The sequence below is a fragment of the Onychomys torridus genome, chromosome 11 (genome assembly GCF_903995425.1).
Source record: "Onychomys torridus chromosome 11, mOncTor1.1, whole genome shotgun sequence".
NCBI lineage: Eukaryota > Metazoa > Chordata > Mammalia > Rodentia > Cricetidae > Onychomys > Onychomys torridus.
In genome coordinates this window covers 47,363,195-47,387,058 of record NC_050453.1, presented here as the reverse complement: position 1 = coordinate 47,387,058, position 23,864 = coordinate 47,363,195, and the positions used below count along the sequence as shown (strand labels likewise).

The 23,864-nt window shown below is 33.7% G+C and overlaps 1 protein-coding gene across 1 annotated transcript in view; it reads left to right on the top strand.

Moving 5' to 3' along the window:
• Positions 1–23,864, top strand: part of Brinp3 (BMP/retinoic acid inducible neural specific 3) — a 391,357-nt gene that overhangs the window by 269,580 nt on the left and 97,913 nt on the right. The window contains exon 6 of the mRNA XM_036202492.1: positions 6,396–6,632. Coding sequence (XP_036058385.1) covers positions 6,396–6,632 — 237 coding nt within the window. The remainder of the gene's footprint in view (positions 1–6,395; positions 6,633–23,864) is intronic.

The following is a 23,864-nucleotide window of genomic DNA, read 5'->3' as shown; positions in this document are numbered from 1 at the left end:
AACAGTAAAAATGCACTGTGACATAAATATTACTTGAAGTAGCCTGACATAATCCTAATGATTATACAAGATGGGTAATTGTCTATAAAGAGTTAAGTTTTGAGTCATTTTTTCTTATAGATTTATAAAATTAATTTCAGGTCTTCATAACTTAGCTCTGTATCTAGTTTTATATGAAATCATTTAGAAACTGCAGCCTATTTTCCAGTTCTACACATGTGAAGACAAAATGTATCCAGAGTAGGTTGTTTAAAGTATCTATCGGTATCTATCTTATGTGGTTAATAAATATCATAACTTCTAATATTAAAACTATTACAAACTATGTTAATACTTATGTCAGGTGAAATTTATCATTCAAGTTTTGAAGTTATTGAAATATTTTTATTATTTCAAATAAAAAAGACAATGTAAACACCACTGTTAAATCTCCTTGGCTTTTTCTTTTTAATGTGAGATTTTGTTTTACATCACTATATTAAGCTTGATCAAAAATGCAAGAAATATTTAAAAATATACTCTACAAAATCATTTATTAACAAAATTCTTATTTTATTTTATGTGAATCATATAGATTCACAGCATGAAAAGAACTTCCGGGTTGATGAGATGGTCAGTGACTATAGACACTTGACTCTTAGCCTGACAATGGAGTTCTGTTCCTGGGGACTAAATTACTGAGAGAAATGATTTACTCTCTCATGTTGTCTATCCACTGCCTGTATATACACACACACACAGAAACACAGACACACCAGAGAGAGAGAGAGAGAGAGAGAGAGTTTCAGGCACAATAAAGAGAGACAAACATACACACACACACACACACACACACACACACACACACACAAACACAAGCACTTATACCATAATTAAAAAATAAGTCATATGCCTATATTGAAAAACATGATGAACTGAATAAAAACTCCTTTACATTTTAGAACCTTTTATGTTAATGTAAAGAACAAAATCACATTCTCTTTTTCACTTTTTTTTCTGCTCACTAAGCCCCAACTTTGGATTGTCTATTTTGACTTTATTCACACCTCAAGAGTAAAAATCACTCCTAGAATCACCTTAGGAGATTATCCTGGAGACTCCCTTTCCCAGTCACATTAGTCTGCATGTCAGTTTGTAATAATAGTGCAGTTTTTGTTGTGACCATACTTCTAGCCTCCTTTTTAAAAATTCCTTTTAAAAATTATTATATATGTGTTTTAATTTTACAAATCAACCATGGGTTCCCCTGTCCTCTCCACTCCCGTCCCCACCCCCTCCCCTGTATTCCCATCTCCTCCAGGCCCAAGACTCCCCTGAGGACTCATTTAAACCTGGTGGATTCAGTACAGGCAGGTCCAGTCCCCTCCTTCCAGGCTGATCAAAGTGTCCCTGTGTAAGCCCAAGGTTCCAAACAGCCAGCTCATGCACTAAGGACAGGTCCCAGTCCCACAGCCTGGATGCCTCCTTTTAACATAATTCCATTATCCTGCAAGAAGTGGAGAGCAATCACCTCTCTCTATCAGCAATAATATCATCAATTCCTTTTCCTGCCATTTTTCCCGTTCTGAATACGCTATTTCACCTCACGTGGCAAGTTAGTCTGCCCATGAATCACTTGCAAAGGGTTCATTGTGTATCTTTTTGTCTTTCCACAATTCCTTAGGTAGGTGATATAACAGATGGGTACAGACAGATGTACATGGTGGTTATAGATATATAAGTGCAAGAATACATTTGCTTTGCATGTGTTTCTAAGCAGGACTGAACTTTCAATTCAAATGGATCATTTTTCATAATTTGGAATTCTGATATAACATTTGAAGAAACAAAAATACGGGTTTTTTTTCCTGTAAATTCTATCTTACACATTTACTCTTGTTGAAGAGAAGTTGCTCTCAAAGTGGAATTTTATTAGGAAACCACAAAAAAGCATCGGCATTAGTGAAAAGAACACTGTTGAGGAGCAACAAAACTTCAAAATAAAATTACTATGACTTATCCATATATGTAGAAAAAATTACTAATTAGTATCCATATTGGCAATAAACTTACTTCGAAAACTTTAAATATTTTTCTGTCAGTAAGAACACATATTAGAGGAGCACTTGCTCCACTTTCAGAGCACCCAGGCACAGTTGCCAACACCCACAGTGGGCAGTTCACAGTTGACACTGAAGTACATGTACAGACACATACACATATGACAAACATGAAATAGAACATAGTGTATAGTTAATGATGTGGCTATCACATATCAAATAAATGAGTCCAAGTGAAAGATGAAAGAGAATAAGAAGAAACATATGCAAAATTATCTAAATAAGTCATAAAAAGAATCTCAACAAGGAGATTATACTTGATTTGAAAATCATTTATAATAAACCTAATTCTCTCAAATTATTTGAGTAGTTTTTAATAAGAGATTATATTGGGAGGATTTCTAATATAGATTTTAATTCTAAAGTTATTACATTGTGATTATTATGTAACATAACATTATATTATAATTAAATTTATATATCTTGGTTAAATTTTCATTTTCAGGTGGTTTTAGCAATGAAGTGTGAATATAAACAACAGAAATGTAATAATATAATAAAGTATTTAGGGGTCATGGACTAGAATTTTGAGCTCCCAGACGGGATTTTTGTATATGTATATACATGACTGCACATGTTCTATGCAATCTCTCTTGTATGCAGGTCACAATGCACATTTATTTTTAATGTTCATATTCTAGTTCCTTCATATTTTAAATTTTCATTGCATGTACCATATTCACACAATGTTTCTGCTCCTTTCCTCCCCATCACTCCCTCTGAAATTCACTGCCCTATTCTTTAATTATTATAGTTATGTACTCATGTAAGTGTTTAAATCTATAAATACAACCTGCTGTGTTAATGCCATGTTGCCTATATGTGTACATGTTTAGGACTGACTGCTTGGGACTGTATATCTGTCAAGTGGATTGCTTCTGCTGAAGACTGATTCTTTGTCAGTAGCCATAAATGGAAATTCTTCATCTATGGGTCTTTTGAGCCTATCTACATCCATGTTGGTATGGCAGGCAGTGTTATACATTTCAGGTTTCGCTTACGCACTTTTATAGTTGAGATTTTATATATTCAGGTTCCTTGTCATAAACAGGAGACACTATCAGCAGGCTTCCCGGCCATCTGGCTCTTGCAATTCCTCAGGTCAGTTGTTCTCTTCATTTTGACCAGTTGTGACTTTCTATATTCATTTTCACTTACTACAAAAAGAAGTTTCTTTTGAAGAGTTATGAAAGCTACACTTATCTGTGGTCATAAGGACAGATATTTAAAGTATAGTTGAAGTCATTCTTGTTTAGAAAAGCAGACATAATAGATTACCCTCTAGATTTGATGTCGCCAGTCATGGGGTAGCTGTATAGGTTTACGGTATAAAACATGGATTATTTCTTATTTAGAAGGCCTGAAGTCCAGGTGGCCCTTGGTTCTAAATGGCTCTACCTTGCCTTGGGTGTCTCTTGCCATCCAGTCTATAGTGTGGTTTTCAGGTGGTGCAGGAGTGTGGATGGCTTTTCTCTCCTTGAAGCTGATACATTATCTTTCAGATAATATTTTGAAAAACACATTGAGTTTTTTTAATGGAGGAGGAAAATTTTCTAGATCAATGTAAAGGTAGTATTGCTTTTTTCAAATCTATAGTAGCTGCCGCCATCTAATATGTTCTGTAGTTCCAAAACTCATTATTTTCTCTATATATTCTTTAAAAAAAAAAAAAAAGTAACACCAGAGTACTCTACCTGGTTAAATGTCATTTTAATTCAGATGTGTTCTATAAGCTTCTTTCTCATATAGAAAGCCTATGAACAGACTCCAAGTTTATTTTTCCTCATCAATCTTGTCATAGTCCCTGCACACTGAAACCATACTATGTGAAACATTTTAAATCTCTCATTGATTTATGTATGATTTATCAATAGTCATCCTTCAACATGGAAAATCAATTCCACAATGTTGAAAGCTATTCATGAGTCACATGAATGGTCAATGCTGTCCTTAATGAGCTGTTTTGTTGCTCTGATAAGGCTAATAAAATTAATGACCCAGTTAGTAATATCCGGTAAACTAAATGCATCAATACTCAATAGTTATTAATTTATATTCTATTATACTACTACAGTAATTTTATTTTTATTAACTATACTGCCAATGATAGGAGAGTATCATGTCAGTTATTTTTACATTCATATTGTACCAATAAATGGTATTTTAAATAAGCCTTTAAATAAGATATTGCTATTTAAATTTAAACTGAAAATTTTAAAATAATACTCTAAATAAGCAAATGTGTAGAATAGACATATTGGCAAATATATGGTATTGTTAAATGGACAGTAGGATATGACTGCAATTATCAAAGGATTTGTGAAATTCATTTTCCCTGAATATTAATGCGTGATTTTTAATTAACTCCGGCTCATAGGTAAAAGTCTAGGGCAAAAATAATGAATTGATTTTGTTACAAAAGAAATGCAAATGTTATCAAATTTAGCTTAGGAGTAAATAATTACTACTTAGTGGTTAAATAACAATTTTCCATATATTATTATTTATTTTTACCTACTGATTCTTTTTGTCTTGATTTTTCCTTTTTTATTTGTAAATACGCATGGTGTATATGGGATTATGTATGTTTATTCATGTGTAGACATATGCTCCAATGTGTGCACACATGTGGATTCACTTGTGGGGATGTGTATTTTAATTATTAAACATTATTAACCATTGTCCTTAGTCCTCCCTCCCTCCTTTCCTTCCTTCATTCCTTCCTCTCTTCCTTCTTTCTTTCCTTTGCTCCTTTGTTCATTCCTTCCTTCCTTCTTTACTTCATTCTTTCACTCTTTCTTCCAAAATCAGAACTCAAATAGCACAGGACACCTTCCTTCCTGTCACATAAGTTAGGATGACCTAGAATATCTTATCTTCCTTCTTGCAGCCTCTGCTCTTCAGTTGCTGGGTGACAATCATGTGTCCTCATGTGAGGCTTGGTTAGAATATTTCACTGGTTTTTGTTTTGTCTTGTTTTGGTTTGAATTCTTCTCTAGTGTATTTCACCCTGAATGCAACTATTTCCCCTTCTGTCCACTCCTACCAGTTCACCCCACATCAGCTCTCCCACAGATTCATTCCTCCTTCGTTTCTCTTCAGAAAAGGGCAGGCCTCCCAGATATACCAACCAAAACATGGCATAACAAGTTGCAATAAACCTAGGCAGAAACCATATCAAAACTGGCCAAGGCAATCCAGTAGAAGGAAAAAGGTTCCAAACACAGGCAACAGTGAGGGATAGCCCCATCACCACTGTAAGGACTTCCACATGAACATCAAGATACACAACTGTAGCATACATGCAGAGGATCTCACTCAAACCCATACATTGTCCATGCCTGTCACTTTAGTCTCTGTGAGCTCCTATAAGCACTGTTTAGTTGATTCTGTAGGCCAGGTACCCTTGGTGTTCTTGAGATACCACAAGCATCACCTGCTGCCTTCTTCAGGGTTCCCCTGGATCTACCTAATGTTTGGCTGTGGGTCTCTGCATCTGTTCCTATTAGTTGCTGATTATACCTCTCTGATGACAACTGGGCTACGCCTTTCTTATCTAGTAAAAAATGTTGGAATTGAAGCTATATTTTTCTCAAAATATATTAAATGAAAATTTTCAAACATTTCCTTTAAAGTTTACTTCCAATAACACTTCCCTCAAGAGACAGTGACTACCAAACTAGCTTCTAAGACAGTAATGAAGTACATCAGTAGGAATGACCTACACACAGCAAAGAAATGGACTGAGTAACTATGCCAGCCCATCTGCTCCTTTCTACACAGTTCTGGGCTTGCTCCTAGACAATAAAATCATATAAGGTAGGCCTCCTTGTTGTCCTATGTTGAGATCTGCCCTCCTATAAACCTTGCCAAACTCTTAGAACCCAACTCATAATATTATAGTCTCTGTTTGTGCAAGGTGATAGTCTAAAATTACAATGTAAGTATGGAAATCAAGAGGCAGAAAACAGTGAGTATGTGTCTTCAAATAGGTAGGGTCACAGTAACTTTTGCAAAACATAATCAAATGTTTTAATTAATTACGTCAAAGACCCAAAGGATTGTTGTAAAATGTGTAACATATTGACCATTTCTGTAAACTTTGAGATTCCATATTCATGCAGTCTTAGTGTATTGAAATTATACAGGCAGATAATTTTTCTTAATGGCAGTTCTTAAGCAGTGATGAATTCGTGTTTTAAAATACCAACATTTGCTTTGTCTCCTTGGTGTTATGAGCAAGTTCTTGCCACACTTATGGTGCCACAAACTTGATCACTTTGTTTGTCTTTCAAGGGCTTCAAGTTCTCCTTCCCGACTATCTTCAGGAACGTTTTGTGCAGGCTGCATTGAGCTATATTGCTTGTAATTCGGAGGGGGAGTTTATCTGCAAGGATAATGACTGCTGGTGCCACTGTGGCCCAAAATTCCCAGAATGCAACTGCCCCTCCATGGACATTCAAGCCATGGAAGAAAATCTTCTTCGAATAACAGAAACATGGAAAGCCTTCAACAGTGACTTTGAAGATTCAGGTATGATAGAGATTTTACTAACATATTCTCAGTCTGGACCCAAAAATATCATTGAAGGACTACTTTATCTTGTTGAAACAATGTTTCATTTCATAGTTGGAAAGTCTTTTATTTTTTAATCTTTCAAGTAGATATTTATATTGCATTTGTTACTGCTCACTTAAGTTTTATAAGGGTGTTGATGTATTGTGTATTGCTTATGTTCTCTTGTTGTTGGAGTCCAGCCTACTTTATGGTTGAAGTATCAACCATTTATTAAGAAAAAAATATTGTCATTTCAGTATATCAGTTGATCATCTTTCTTATGTTTCTCTACAATTCTCTGGAAGCCTCTGAGCTTCACTTCTCAGAGAAACATTGCCAGCATGTTTTGTATGCCTTCACATCCACATGACACAAATGACTACTCACCTTAAATTGACCACTTTTATAATCATATTTAGACCCATTTTATATTAATGGATAAAGCATTTTCTGTTATTTTTGAATATTTAGAGAGATATATAATGAAGTATTTTCAAATTTCTTCTTAGTAACTACATAACCCATAATCATGTACAGCAGCTTCAGGCATATACATTTTAAAACTGCTGAATTACAACCATGCAAAATTAAAATAGTCCTCAAAATAAAATAACATTATTTAAAGGATAATGTATGATAATATATAATAATATAAGCATTATTGAAAACTAATGTATGGAGAATGGTAGAATTTATTCAAAAGGTGTTAGGCATGAATAACCAACACTCAAAATAAAGCATGATATTATATATGTGTGCACGCACACAGACACATATACACACACAATTGGAGAGAGTGAATACATTCAGTTTTACTTTTATCAAAATAAAGAATGATGTTGAAGCAGACACTGGACACTGCGTCTCAAAGGGACAGTTGTTTACTTTTACAAAGCTTCAGTTAGTCACAAAGAACATATTTGAGAGATACTGCAGTATGGCTGTAGCAATAGCATTATGTTGTATAACTGAAAATTACTGGGGAAACCCCCTAATATTATCATCTTATAAATGTATTAATTACTGCGGGGGATTAGTGAATACTTCACATAGTTTTCTCAGTTATTACACATTAGTTGTGTTTATCTTAACCCTAAATTACATATCAAAATTAAGATTTGCCAACTTGTAGTGAAATTTAACTTAAAAAATCAAAGTTGTGTTACGATAGACTTGTCAACAATAAAGGTAAGAAGAGAAAATGCTGGAGAGAATGATGAATGAACACTGTGAGTTTCTGCAAGTGCTTTCCTTGGGGCACATTTATCAACTCTTGGCAGATTTCAAACCTGAGAAGCCTTCCTTGTCCCTGAAAAATGTTTCTACTTCAGGGAAAGTAACCTGAGCAAATGTCTATGGCACAACTAGGTTATAATAACTAAATTTGAGAGTGCAAAGTAGGCAGTAAGTCTTTATATTATTTTCCCCAATTTCAATCCAGATATGAAAGCTGATGGTTAAATTGTTAAATTAATAAAGCCTGAATTAGTTGAATTAAATCTTATGTAATGGCATTATAAATTAGCAAATAGATTTGAATTAAAATGTGTAGATGTATCTTAGAAGAAGTATAAAGCAAAGCATGGTTACAACTTTGAGTCTGAATTTAGAGATTTTAAAATGCTCAGGTCTTATAATGATTATTGGAAATAGAACATATTAAGTAATATATTGGTGGCCTATTGCAGATGTAAATAGTTTCTAAAATGTATATGATACACGTACATTTCGCTTGTACTTTCCTTGACTGACCAAAAACTTATGCACAATATTAAGAGATAACAAGTTGTAAATGTCAGTCAGCTTCACATACACTCTCTCTCTCTCTCTCTCTCTCTCTCTCTCTCTCTCTCTCTCTCACACACACACACACACACACACACACACACACACACACACACAGAGAGAGAGAGAGAGAGAGAGAGAGAGAGAGAGAGAGAGAGAGAGAGAGAGAGATGTACTTTTACTTCTTGGTTCTCTTTTCCATTGCACAAGATTATTTTTCTCTTTCTTTGCTAATTCTGTGCTTCATTTCTTATTTCAGATTTCCAGAACCTTTATAAGTCCCATAGCACCATGCTTCTATCTCTTTGTTCATGTTAGTTGAGTATTTGCCATGAGTGTATGTCTGTTTATGTAGGTTCCATTTATGACAGACAACTTTAGCCACAAAAATCTTAACAATATTGCTGTCTAAATCGCAATGACAACACCATTTGCCCTTCCAATAACAATGGAGATCTCATAAGGTCCAATTTATAGATGACAAGCTTTAGGGAATTAATGGATGCTGAGAGAAGAATCAGTCTTCTCCAGGGAAAAACCCCTGATAGGTTATAGGTTACTAAACCCAAAAGGTCAGCCCTAAACGTGTGTGTGTGTGTGTGTGTGTGTGTGTGTGTGTGTGTGTGTAGTGTGAAAAACACTAAAAACATTCAGCAAGCTGCAAAGTCATAAAGAAGTCAAGACAGCAGTTCCTTCAGAACTTAAAAGTAGATGTTCAATGTATATATACATTTGTGTGTGTGCTTACATATGTGTGTATGTGTTTGTCTATGTACTAATAATAGTAATTAAATAGAATATGTCATGAATTTGAGAAAGAGTAGTCAGACAGTGAGGGTAGTTAGAAGGAGTGTGGAGTGGAAATTGTACAAATAGAGTACTAATTTGTGAAAGTATCAAAAATATGTAAAATATAAATAAATAACCTGGCCACTGCAGACCTGTGAAAACCTGATTCATTGTTTTCTAGTTCTTTGTGGCCTTCTGCTGTCTCTTGATGGTTGCTCTCTTTGGCTCTTGTAGTGTTGTTGAGTGTAAATAGTTGAAGTGGATATTCTTACTTTCAAAATGACCTGAGTCTGAAAACTCAGCTTTCCTCATGTTTTGAATTTTTAAGGTACAATAAAACTACAAAAATGCTAGAAAATCACTGAGGAGATATGTCTTTAAACAGAAAAATATTTTAATAACACCCCCAAAACAAAGAAAATAAAAACAAATGTCTGCAAATATTATAAAAGCATAATAAGCAATTTTTATAATTTAAATGAAAGAATTAACATTATATTATATATATTTTGGGATATACTATATCCCAAAGAATAGAAGAAAATATTAGGAAATGATCTGTAAAAGATGTAATCTATAGAATATAAGGAAATTTAAAAGCTCAAAGTAGAAAAGAACATTGATTTTTACAAAAGAAATTTACCTAAAATCATATTTTTTTCAAATCAATTCATAAATGGAGGAAAAGATAATTTTTCAAAAATGTTTAAATTTTCTAATCATGAAGGTAATGAAATCTAAAGCTTCAATAAAATATTTCACTCTAATAAGAACAGTTGATGTTATCTGGTTAAAAGTATGAGCTGCCAACATGTTCAGTGAACCTTTGGATAAAATGGGGATACGAAATAGCACAGTCATTACAGAAGGCAAGACATCAGTTCCTTCAAAGCTGAAGACTGGATGTTCCATGTAGTTGAGCAAAGTCAGTACTGATTGTATAGCCAAAGGATATACAATAAGCATAAAATAGACAGTTGTATCTCTCTGTTTATACCCAAACTAGCTTGGTAACCATGAAACAGAAGCATTCCACGTCCACCAATGATTAATGAATAAAGGAAGAATGTAACATAACAGAGTCCACCTACAATATATCAAACAAATTTGAAATTCTACCATTGTCAACACATGTGGAAATGGATATCATTATGTTTAGAGAAGTAATTAAGGCACAGAAAACCAACGTCAATTCGATCTCATTAACAGAATTCTAAAGAATAATTGTGGTAAGTGGAAAGGGACAGGTGACAGAAAGGAAGCAGAAAGCTTAAGGAGGACATATTCAGGACTAGTTAGGAGTTCTGGTGTGCTATTGTTTAACATTGTCATACTAGATAGTGGAAGACAGGATGTTTGAGATTTTCATACTGAAAAACAGGAAGTTACGAGACACATATGACCTTGCTATCTTGCGATGCACGTGTGTCCTGACTCATTGGAATACTTCATGAAAAGGCACACTTTATGTTCTAGGTAAAATGTACTTAACACGTGGAAGAAAGCAAGACAGTAAAAGCTGATAACCTACACACTGAAAAGAGCAGCGAAGCTATCTTCTTGCTATCATGACAGTGACTGAAAGGTTAAAGGGCAGGGATCAAAAGTTAAATATAGGAGGCTCTGTGATGATAGTAAGGGTATTCAACTAGACCTCCATGGGACTGGACTCCGCCCTCTGCATAAGCCAAACAATGCAGCTTGACCTGCTTAAGAGACCCGCTGGCAGTGGGATCAGGATCCATTCTTGGTGCATGTGTGGGCTTTTTGGAGCCCAGTGCCTATGCTGGGACCCTTACATAGACTTCGTACAGAGGGAGGGGCTTGGACCTGCCTCAACTGAATGTACCAGGCCCTGCTGACTCTCCATAGGAGTTTTTGATTTGAAAGAGGTGGGAATGGGGGGGGGGGGGTGGGGGGAAGATGGGATGGGGAAGGAGGAGGGAAGAGAGGGGGATCTGTGATTGGCATATAAAGTGAATAGAAAATTTCTTAATAAATAAATAAGTGCAAAAAATAAATTAAAAAGAAAGATAATTATAGGAAAATGTTCACCAGATATTTAGAATCAAATTTGAGTTAGGAAACTATATAAAATATCAAAATGTGTTATTAGAAATTAATAAGTCAATATTTTGTTTCCAAAGCAGTTTTATCCTAGATAGTGGAATAATTATTAAAGCAAAGAACAGGTTAGTAAAACCTACAGGTATAGAATCGGTGAGGTTAAAATACTGAAAATAAAGCAGGTACATGGCAATCATGTGTGGGGTGTGTTAATGTATAGTAATGGGTGAGTCAGCACAACAATATTCAGGGTCATAATGGATATAATGTCTAAGAACATTTAAAAATAGTACTGACATGATATAGGATATGAAGACAGGGAGAGGGACTGTCAAAGGATCCATTCTAGTCATGACAGAGCCATAGTAGTCATGATCTCACAATAGCTCAGCTTGGCTGTGTAGGGGAGGCATACCTGAACTCTGCTAAACTATTAAGCTATTGACAGTTTCTGGGGAAGAGAGAGCCATTGTCCTCATTTGTATGAGCTCAGGTCAGCCCACCAGGCTACAATAGATAGTTCAAAACTATGGCTATGTAGACCTCCCTGGTTAAGCTCAGTAGGGAACAATAAAAAAACAGAGGGACAAGAAGTTGATAAAAAGACAAGGAGAATAGGGGATGTGGTACATATATGATGGGAGGGCTATATGAGAGGTAGATGAAAGAATATCCAGGATATATCATATTGATATATAAAATTTCTACAGAATAAATATAATAAAAATACTTTAAAAGTATTTCCCTACACAACCAAGTAAAAACTGCACTTGTGCATCTTTGTTCAACTAAATGAAATTAAATAATCAAATGCATTTTCTTTAAAGCATGATAGTAGAATTGCTTTGTTTTATGTCTGCTAAATTTTGAAGGTACAAGAGATAATAATTTGTCATGCTGTACTGCAGAAATTCAAATCCTTTTATTATGTATATAAACATGCCAAAAATAAATAAAACTGAGGGAGGCATTGTAGTTTACTTTTAAGTGGTTGATTCAATTTTAACTTGAAAAATGTAACAAATGTGAGTAATTAACAGGCTAAAATATATTTTCACTGAAACTGAGATATATGAGCTTGAAACTCTTTAATTAGGAGTATAATTATTGAATTTAGAAGTGTTTTTCTCAGGTACCAATAGCAGCATGGGGTATGTCAGGGTGCATACCCAGTAATTGAAACAGCTAATTGCAGTCACCATACAGAAAAGGAGGAAAATAGCTTTCTAGCTCATCAGGTCAAGATAACTTGTTTGTGAATGTGGCTCTGTTTTCTATTGTCACGAGTAAAATCCACTCTGTAGCTTAGGATAGCCTGCTCTTATTTGGGTCATTTTGTTCTGTAATGTATGTCTTAGGAAGTATATTTATTACAACCTGTAAACAAAGGTGTCAGACAATCTCAAGAACAGATGCACTTCTTTTCAAATGCTGCAATCTGAGAATGTTTCCAGTCTACTTTATTACAGGGAAATGTCCATTTGAATTCAGAAGACTGAGTGAGAAATAGCAAAGTCGATATTTCAGAGGGTGAACCACAGCAATTTATAAGGCTAATTATGAAATAATGTAAAATCCATTAATTCTTTATATTTCCAGATAATGAGGCATATATAATAAATGTTTTTGGCACACAGGTCCATCAGGTGTATATAATTACCAATGAAGAGAATTATAGAAACAGAAAAAACTAAGCATTCATATACTCTCACATCTGCAATAACTAAACATTATTTATTTGCTATGCTTAATTATATGAAAGTAACAATTATAATCCCAATGATGATGGAAAGCCAATGTCTTTCACACATTTGGGACAAGATTCGCAAATTTTATTGAGAGAATTTAAATATTTTAGTCTTGTATACACACCTATTTTTTTTTTGCTTAAGGGTAAATTATAAAATAATTTACCAAACACCCAGAAAAACAAATAAACCAAAAACAAATAACATATTCCCTATTAACTTTCTAAGTCATCAATTGGTTTTTCATAAATTAATTAAATGAAGGAGGGTTATGGAATATAGGAATTTTTCATGGATGATAGTCTTAAAGCAAAACAAAGTTCATTTGATGTAAAGCGTAAATATTTCATATATATTTTGACATAACACTTTGAAATTCTTGTGTTATCACTTGGTATATACAAAGCTGAAAGTGTGATATGCTGTCAACAAATATCTTCAACCAGACCATGTCCTATTAAATGAAAAGGTATCTTTTGATGTTCCAAGAATGTCAGTTAGAGAACACCTCATAATCGGAAATGTCTAGGTGTGACTTTTGTAGAAAGCTGTACACTTAAACATTCGATGTGAAAAATGATAAATTCCCTAAGGACAGAACTGTATCATTTAATACAGTATAGAAAAGCTGATGTATCTTCATCTACAATTTTAATAATTATTTACTCTACTTAGATTCATGTATAGTATTTCTAAAAATTACTTTCTTAAAAATTTCTCTCAGGTGACAGTTGGCTATCAGCGTTTAAGAAAAAACACAACAAAAACAAACAAACAACAAAAAAAACTTTGGGGAATAGCAATATGCACATACAAAATACTTGAATGTCAGAGTCACTTTAGAAGTTACAACTTTCAGAAAAAAATACATTTTTCTTACTCTATTTTCATTCTCTTGACTGGTAATAAATAACTATGGTTTTCACTAAGAATCTACATTAAAATCTTAGCATTGTACAGTTTATGATATATACTGGTATATTGCATGGACTCCAGTTGATGCCTGCTAATTATAATATCCCTATCGCTGGCTAGATATCACTGCACATACATGAAAATCTGAGTGGCTTTTAACTCCACTAATGTTCTCTAAAATTTTCCAAGATAGGAAAGATTTTTATTTTTCCCAAATAGTGACAAGGATTAGCATACATTTTTCTTAGCAAATGTGAAAGAGCAAAGTAATGAAAGAATTAACTGTAAAAATGCTGAGAGCTGAGAATAGGTGTAGCTTAGCTTGACAGAGCATGTTGATAGACTGAGCAGGCCTTGTGTTTGAGTCACGGCATGACAAAATGCAAGTGTGTTACAGACTCTCAATCCTCCTAATTGGGAAGTGAAAGTGGAAAAACAATGAATTCAAGGTCCTTTTGGACACATAGTGAGTTTGATGCTAGTCTGGGCTACATAAGCCCTGCCCCCATATACAACAGAACAACAACAATAACAACAAAGACAAGGAAAACTAGCCTCTTCCTCCCCAGTCTTGAGACTAAAGGCTATGCCCCCACTACACAGTGAAATAAGATTTTCTTAAGACAAACCATATTGAATAAAGGTTTCTTTGGAAACATTAGTGAAAGGCTGGATCTCTTCTCATTGATCTCTGTGTAGAACGTTGGGGCATGAAATGATACATTTTCTTCATGGTTAACTCAGTTTGAGATGATCTGTTGGTCAGGTCAACTATTAAAGTCTTGAATTGCTAAAGGACTTCAACAACAGAAAGACTGGAGACAAAAATGAAAATAAATTAAAGGAGAAGCTAGGCATGGTGGTGTATATACATGTCTAATCCAGTCACTTTTAGAAGAAAAGTCAAGTGGGTTGCAGGTCAGGGACAGCATAAACATGGAGACTTTGGTCAGACAAATAAAAAGCCTCAACACATTTTGACATAGGGCATTAAAGTTTTTTTTTTTCCCTTCATATATACATTTTTGACTTTGAACTCTGATGTTTATTTCTCCCTTCTCCTGCTTTATGAGTCATTGTGTGTTTGGTTCTCTCTTTTCCTTCCAATATCATACTACCAGAATATAATTTATGTGGAAAAGAAATCATCATTCCAGATGGGGAATAAAAGCAAGCCATTTCCATTCATTATTACAGCCCTACCTATAAAATTCCACATAACACAACTGCTAAAAGTCTATTGGTGAAACCATATTAAGCCTCCCTATTTTTTTTTCTTGAAAGCTAGTCTGAATATACGTTAAAAGTTGTAATGTCTTCAACAGTATGCTATTTGATTATCATACATTCAATGTACTAACTATATTCTCAGATGTAAAACAAATTAAATTCTTAGCCTATAAGAAACAGAACATCTTTCGGAATTAAAAGAAATGAAGGAATGTCATCTTTATCACCAAACCCAGATACCAAGACATGGGCCAAAAAGCCAGTTTCCCATGCTGACATATAACATATTACCTCAGTAAACACTTCCTTACAGAAGAGACTAATGGAGCATATAATACAGTCAATGAGGGCCCGTCCTGAAACAAGACAGGCAGCATTAGCTGAAGGTCTCGGGTAGAAAATAAGAATCTCCTTTTGAGTCTGCATACTTCTGAGAACTGTATCATCCAATATTTGTTATGAAAGTCTAACATCAGGATAATATTTCTGGCCAAATAACCTCATTTGTCAAATCTAAGGTGCTAACTGGATAATGTTTCTGGGTGTAGCTTATCCAGTACTCTTTCCAGAAAGACATTCCACGACACATTTCATTAACATTTTAAACTTTGTAGGCATTGTGCAGAGAGTACAACTGCAATCCTAATGAAGTGATCTGTATGAAATTTGCATTACTATTTTTTAGGTCTATCAGGACACATTTTTTTTTTAATTTCTGCACATGATTTATTATACTTGCTACTTCTTTCTGATTTCACTTGTTTCCTGCTGTCTCTTTTTGTTGAACTTCAGAATTACAACAAAATCATAGTTACTGACAGAAATATGCACTTACAGATATCAGATATTGAAGATATCAGTATAACCAAGACACCATTTGAATACTATCATCCAAATTCTGGTGTCAGTCTATCAGAAGTTTATATCTTCTTAAAGGGGAAGTTATTATTGCTTCACCTGGAGAACAACTGTAGTTGTGGATTTATAAAATAAATATGGATACTTTATTGGCCTCTCTTAATTGTGAATAGGAATCGAACTGTAAGTACTTACAGGATGCATCTTTTTTCAAGGTCTACCTTCTAAGACTAGCTACTGTGGAGTAGGGGATGAGGGTCCCATGCATGCATCTTTTCTACATATTCATATATAAGTAATACCATAGCTGAATACATTATCTTAATTTTCAGAGTTGAGAAACACATGCAGTTTTCCACTTCCTCTGGTTTACAACATATTCCCTTGTGTTCAAACTCTCTATTTCTCATGGCTTTGAAACTGTCCTCTGAATTTGAGTGCCTATATTGTAAAGAAATGCTACATATGTACATGATACAAAATCATCCCAAAACTAAGGCACCACATTTTGTTTGCCACGAATTGCTTGCCCAATGCTTATTCACCTTGGGGTTTCTATGTCAAGTAACCCCTAGAACATGGGCTAAGAATGAAAACATCATGTAGAACAACATCTCATTGTTACAGAAGACAATTCTGCATCATACCTTACTAGGAAGTGCTGTCAGAAACAGCTGATTTCTATTACCCATTTTCTGATTTTATTGAAAATATCATTTTCTATATACTACATACAGCAGTTTCACCAGTTATTTTCTCAATACTTAACTTAGGTCATTATTCCAGTTTTAGACACTCTTCAGTATTAGTGATGTCTCCTGAAGCCATTAGGTCAATGCTACGAGATTATGCTTTACTTTGGGGACTATTTATTTATTTATCCTTGCATTTGTAGTTCCATTTTCTGTAGAAGTCAGGACCAGCATGACAATACTGCAATGGTATATAACCCTACAATTCTAGATATAAGCAAACACAGTTCTTTATTCACACTCCATATCCACCACTGTTTAGCTTAAATCTCTGCTATTCATTTGGCTTATTGCTGAACTTAGGCGTGAGTAAACAGCATCATTCAGTTATGGGAGCATTGCAGTAATACCATCAATTTCCACTGGCTCCATGTGAATCTCTCTTTAATTGTAATCATATTTTATGATTCAGCCTAATTTAATAGGAAACAGAAAAATACCATTTTACTTGGTGCATTGAAGACTAGGAGAAATAAAGTATTTGTACAAAGTCAAAATGCTAGTCACAGTTGGGTGTTTCTAAACCTGGATATGAAAATCATAATCTGTGCCATCAAGACATACTAATTAACTGTGCAAGGGTATAAACAGAGCTTCCTCTTCCTTCTCAGCTTTCCTTAATTTTCTGTTCTAGCAGAAAAATAAGATGTATCTATGGGTAAATGACTTTCAATGTACTTGTCTACTTTATCTTTGATTTTGTCAAACTAAGTAGCTAAAGCAAGATACACAAGCTTTATTAGTAACAAGCCACATGGACATTAGCAAGTCACTTGTTCGTTTTTTGGTTTTTTTGTTTGTTTGTTTTGTTTTGTTTTTTGTTAGATCTATTGGCATTAACACAAATATTTAGAAGGGAGTTTGGCAACTTGACCACTTAGTAAAACAACATTAGTAAGTTTTCCCTTAGGACCTATGGCTCTCTTAGCCATGTTTTTTTTACTATATTTACAAAATCAGGCATGGCTCCATCCTACATTAGAGCAGCATTTACATGAATCACAGGGACCAAAGGAAGAAATGTAATCAAAGGCTTGAAAAATAAATAAATAAATAAATAAATAAATAAATAAATAAATAAATAAATAAATGAGATTAATCAAGCTAAAAATTTTCTGCAAAACAACCAATGTGAGGAAAAGATAAGCCATAAAATAGGAGAAACTGTAAAAATCTTTAATCAGTTTTTTTTTTCCTGTTGAGGTTTTTTCAGTTCCTTATATAAACCAAATCTTTTACAATTTTAGCAACTTCATTTATCATATGGTACCTTTATTTAGTCTGATATCCTAGAAAGAAAATTATTATACTCATTAAACTACCACAAATGATGTTGTCTTATTGTGGGTTATATCATTGTGGCAATTACTTGTGTTTATAACACAATACCTTAACAGAAGCTGACAAATTAGTATTAGGACAAGAAAATAAGCCATATTTTAAGATAGCAAATTGCAAACTAAATTCTACTAAAAGAAATATATTTTTAACATATTGTGATACTTTTCTCATTATTTCTAGAGTAATTTTTAGGTAATTTCCAAACAAAATATTATTTCTGGGTCTAAGAAAGTCAGAAGAAAGCAGAATTGATACTCCTGTTATTTTTTTTTATTATTGTTTTCACAGTAATGCTGTTTAACTGTATAGCATTTAATATATTATGAATAGCACCTTTGACATTAACAAATTTCATTTTGTACTTCAATTAATTTTTAGTCTCATCTGAAGTAAGATGTCCATAGAGTGCCAGGCAGGTGTTTTATGCAATGATGCTTGATTTAGAGATTGAATTCTACTGCCAAGTACCTCGTACCTGTTCCAGTTGGCCCTGATGTCTTTCATTCCCAGTCGAAATCAGTGGTATCATTCCAAGAACCTGAGAGGGGTTGGTTTGTTTTGTGAGGCAAAGAACATATTATTTTTTGTGTCCTTACACAAAATCCAGTGTGCTATAGAAAGCAAAAACCTTATAAATTATAATATATACATATAATATATAAAAATATAATAATTTCAATAGATAGTAAAATATACATGCAATGCATTTGTGACCAAATATTGTTTGTGCTTTTAATTCAATCTATTTGTTTTTATGAGAATATCACAGTAACTGTCACATTTGCTTTTCAATAAGGAAATAATTTTAAAGAACATATGTATTCTCTGTTATTTTGAATGTCATATATGAACTTTGAATGGTAGGCACTGTTTTGTTTTGTTTTATGTAATTTATTGTTTAAATGTGAAATAGAGCATGAACAACTTCCTTTAAATACAACTCAGAATAAGATAGTAGAACATATAGATACACCAGAGAACATAGATATAATTTTGTTTTTCATTGGTTTTAAATTTTTTGTCATAAGAAAATGTGTCTTCATAGAATTGATATGAGTTTGTTCTTGAGTTATTGCAATCTGTATGTCAGTCATAATTTACTTGAAGACATGTTTTATCAAGAAAAAAGAATTCAAGGATTACACCTAGCATCATCTAAACAAGATAAATAATGACCTCATTAAATGTTATCTTTTAGTTTTTACTGGAAGTGTACTTTGTATTTGGTTATTTTGGTGATCCCGCTACCTAGTTCCCAAATAAATTCACACAGGGAGGCTTATTGTTACTTATAAATACCTGGACTTAGCTTGGCTAAGTTTCTAGCCAGCTTTCCTTATCTTAACTTACCCCATCTACCTTTCGCCTCTGGGCTTTTCTCTTATTTCTGTACATCTTACTCTTATTCTGTCTGTGACTGTGTAGTTGGGTAGCTGGCCCCTGGAGCCCTCCTCCTCCTCTGGCTGCTAGATCTCTAATCCCTCTTCCCAGATTTCTCCTTCTATTTATACTCCCTGCCTGCCAGTCCTACCTGTCCTTTCTCCTGCCTTGCTATTGGCCACTTCTTCATTAGACCATCAGGTGTTTTACACAGTTACAGTAACACAGCTTCACAGAGTTAAACAAATGCAACATAAACAAAAGCAACACACCTTGAAATAATACTCTACTACAGCAGAGACTATGTAAAGATCATCAAATAAAACAGTGTATTCAGAGAAATTTTATTTGTGAGTCATTGGTCAGAATTTGAAAGTAAGCAAGATAATTTTGCCTATAATTTATGGTTCTGCTTACATGATTATTCAATTTACCTCCATTCTTTTCAAAACTATGACAGAGTCTATTGGCACTGAGTGCATTTGTTGCTTCCATGATAACCTCATAATTGCTATGTAGACCTAATTAAAGTCTTCCACTGCACTGTGTGTGGCACTTTATAAATTATCTAATATACTATTTTATAAATGCAATTTTAGACAATATTCTCATACACTGTGAAACCATTTGTGCTTATTTTCAAGGAAATCTTCCTTTTTTTCTTGGGTTAAGTCATATATATATATATATGAGCAGATATTAATACTTTTATTTAATATAATTGTCATAGAAGCAAATATTCTTAATTTAATCATTCTGCTTTTTTTTTTTGCATAATTGCAGACTTAATTGAATTACATTCTGTATGAATGGCCTTGTTGACTGTTCCATTATCAAACATCAATACATGGGGTTTCCAATTGTTTTATGCACACATGCATACTCTCACAATATTAAGAGATTATTGTCAAATAATAAGGTATGCTTAGAAGCATTTTATATCTGATAATCATAGCTTTCAAAATAAATACTTTAGAGTTACAGAAAATAAGCTGAAGGTGCAGTTCAGTGGCACGGTGCTTGCTTAGTATATGCAGGTTCAATCTCTAGGCCTGGCAAGATTTGCAGAAAACAAACAAACAAACAAACAAATGAACAAGCTTGCTAAAAAGAAATTGATAGGTAAGATAAAGGTTGTCATTTGCGCTCTTTATCAGATAGACACATAGCACATAGCAACTGATAATTGACCACACGGCACCTTGAAGTTGTGTGGCCATGTGACTTGTTTTAGTAAATGGACTGTGTGTGAATGGAAACAGTGCTGATTGTTCAACTAAGGAAGCCTATAGGAGAATGACTGTGGCTAGATTTAGGTTATTGCCAAAACAACTGGTGGCATTCCAGATACTAAATCTAAAAATGGGCCCAGAATAAAGAACATCATTCTCCCATAGCACAATGTCTTGTCAAGAACAAGATTTATTTATTTTATCTCTGCATACAAAAATTTAGACAATGGATTTCTGTAATACACATTAATTTATGGCTATAGATGTTCCCCAACCAAAAGAAATGTGTTTTGCGTCTGTTTCCAAGATGGTTGCACAATTGAGATGTGATTGGGTCTGACATAAAAATAAACCACATATATTACTAGATTTGAATTTTTCTGTAATTTTTGGAAGATAGACACTAGGAAGGTATGCCTTGTTGGAGGAATTAGGTGACAGGAACAAGCCCTTTATTAGCTATTATTTCTATGGGTCCCACTTGCTTCTTCTGTTACAAGCTGTCATGTGTGAGCATTTTCCTCAACACATGATCACCTCATCACATATGGAACTAGAGGCAACTTCAGCAGTTGACCAAATTCTCTGAAACTCTAAGCATCATAAATCCTCAGTAACTGGAGCATGAAGATATAAACTACAGGCAATACTAACTGATCAAGTGAGATGCTGTGGATAGGATCCCAGGGCATAAACTATCCCAAAACATACCAGCCATCATGACACTGCTAATGATAAAAATAATTATGTGAAGGCAATAAAAATGTTTACAATAATATTGATGATAATGGAAAGTATGTTAATGTACTTCTTGCATGAAGTGTGCAATTGATTACCAATTTGTGGTATTTCTTAAATACTGGAAGTGGAAGTGTGTTTCATCATTATCTTATTTCTTTATGCAGTAACAAAAATCTCTACAGATGAAACAGATTCTACATTTACTTCATGTGAGCTGAAATCTACCATGATATCCTCAGTAATTGTTAATAGTTCCTATTTTTTAATTTGTGTGTTTCTAAGTATAATTTTAAAACCCGTATTTTTTTGAGATTTTAATATAGTTACAACTGTTCTTCCTTTTGTTTCTTCCTTCATCCTTCCATATAATCTTCCCTGCTCTACTTCAAATTTGTGGCCTTTTTTCACTAATGATTTTTGTATTCACATATAAAAAGATACCCCTAAATATAAACTTTCCAGTCTGCATAATGTTATTTGGACAGTGACATTTTCAATACAATATTGTGCATAATATTGGCTTGTAAAATCTGAGTGTGTCTCCTATAGCCACAATTCAAGACCTTATGTTCATCAATAATTGCAAAGTTTGGAACAGCATGATACGCTTTGTAGCATTTACCTACTTGTAAGATATATTTTCCTTTGCTTTGAACAATACTGCTCCATTCTCATTTAGTGACACCAATATAGCACACACATAGCATCTGCCACACAGCTAAATGGTCTGTCACTGCACATCCCATTTTGTTTCTGTTATCTTTCTAGCAAGATCTTAACAGCTACCTTTAAACAAGAAATAACCCCTGTGCTGGCAAAGTTTGTGCTATGCTCAGAGTTGACAAAGTGTTAGTGGAAAGATCTTGAAGTTAATTGGCAGCAAAACAAATGTGTCCAGGTTTCAGGAAGCTGTGTTATGTGAACTAGGATCAAGTATTGTCCTACAAAGGTTGAATAGATTTGTCATCTCTGGCTACACAAGACATCACAGAATAAAAAGATACATTTTCACAAACATCATTGAAGCATGAAGCCATGTCTCAACTCCTGAAACTGACAGTCACCAGTTTGTCAACCTTACTTGATGAAGAATCCTCTGTTTCTTTTGATTCCTTTTTTTTTTTTTACAGATTGTTTACATTCTTTTCCAGTGAATGAGAATGCAGTGCATCACAAAGCTGAAGATTTTTTATTTTGAACATATCCAATGAGAAAGACATTACTTTCTTAACATGAAATGAAATTATTTTATATCTCCCTGTTTTCTCTCCACTGATAACAAGTTACCATTTTTATTCAGAAATGTCTCTACTTTTAACTTCTGTCCACTAAATGAGTCTTCTTTTGGGGACAGCCACACAATCTTCTTCATAGGGAAGGCTTCAATATCTGTATACAATTCTATCATTCTTGAATATTTATCTTGTACATTTCATCTTCCCAACTTCTTAGACTATTCTATTTCAAAGAATTTTTAAAATATTAATGATTCTGTCTCATGGTAGTTAAACTTCAACATATAATAGAATTTGAGGTACAGAAGCTCCTGAGCCACACAACATTGAAAATCTATTTACATTTTATACTTCATATATATGGAAGATCAACACTGATTTGCCCTGTCAACTTCAAAGATCCCAGTTAAGAGGACAATCTCTCAGTTGAATGCAGAGGCATTTGCAATTGTAGTCAGTGGGAATGAGACATACAGGATCTTCATTTAGATCACAGGACCTTTAATAGATAATGGTTTACATCATTTAGGCTTGGAATTGTTTTATTTTTTAAATTATATGTCATAGTGAATAGAGAAAAAATATTATTATGTTAAAGGAAAGCACAGCAAATACAATGTGACAATTTATGAAATCAATCACGCTTCCTACTTTATAATTTAATTCTTCAAATTCAGATAGTCTTTTTCAAAGACAGGAAACAACCAAACTGAAGCAGTCTGTGCTTGAAGTGTAATGACTTAAATATTGCATATATTTGTGAGAATTATTTCAGACTGAAATCTTCTCATGATTTTACATTTCAATCTTAGGCAAATGAAATAGACATCAAATGTTGGTACTAACTGTGCAATATTAGATGTCTTCAAAACAAAACTTGTAGCTTTGATATAATAAACATAGTCAGATTATTAGCTTATTCTTGCTCTCTAAAGGCTGCCTCTGCAATGTCTAGATCCCATTACAATTATTTTCCTTTAAATTCTCTCATTCCTCTGTTTTATGTTTCTACATAGCCAAGTAATTTATGAGTGCTTTAAGTACAGTTAACGAAATACAGCTCATTTTGTTTACACTTTTTAAAACATTTGTGTTACAAAATTTGTATTTATAGAGTCTGTTTTCAAACAAGCTG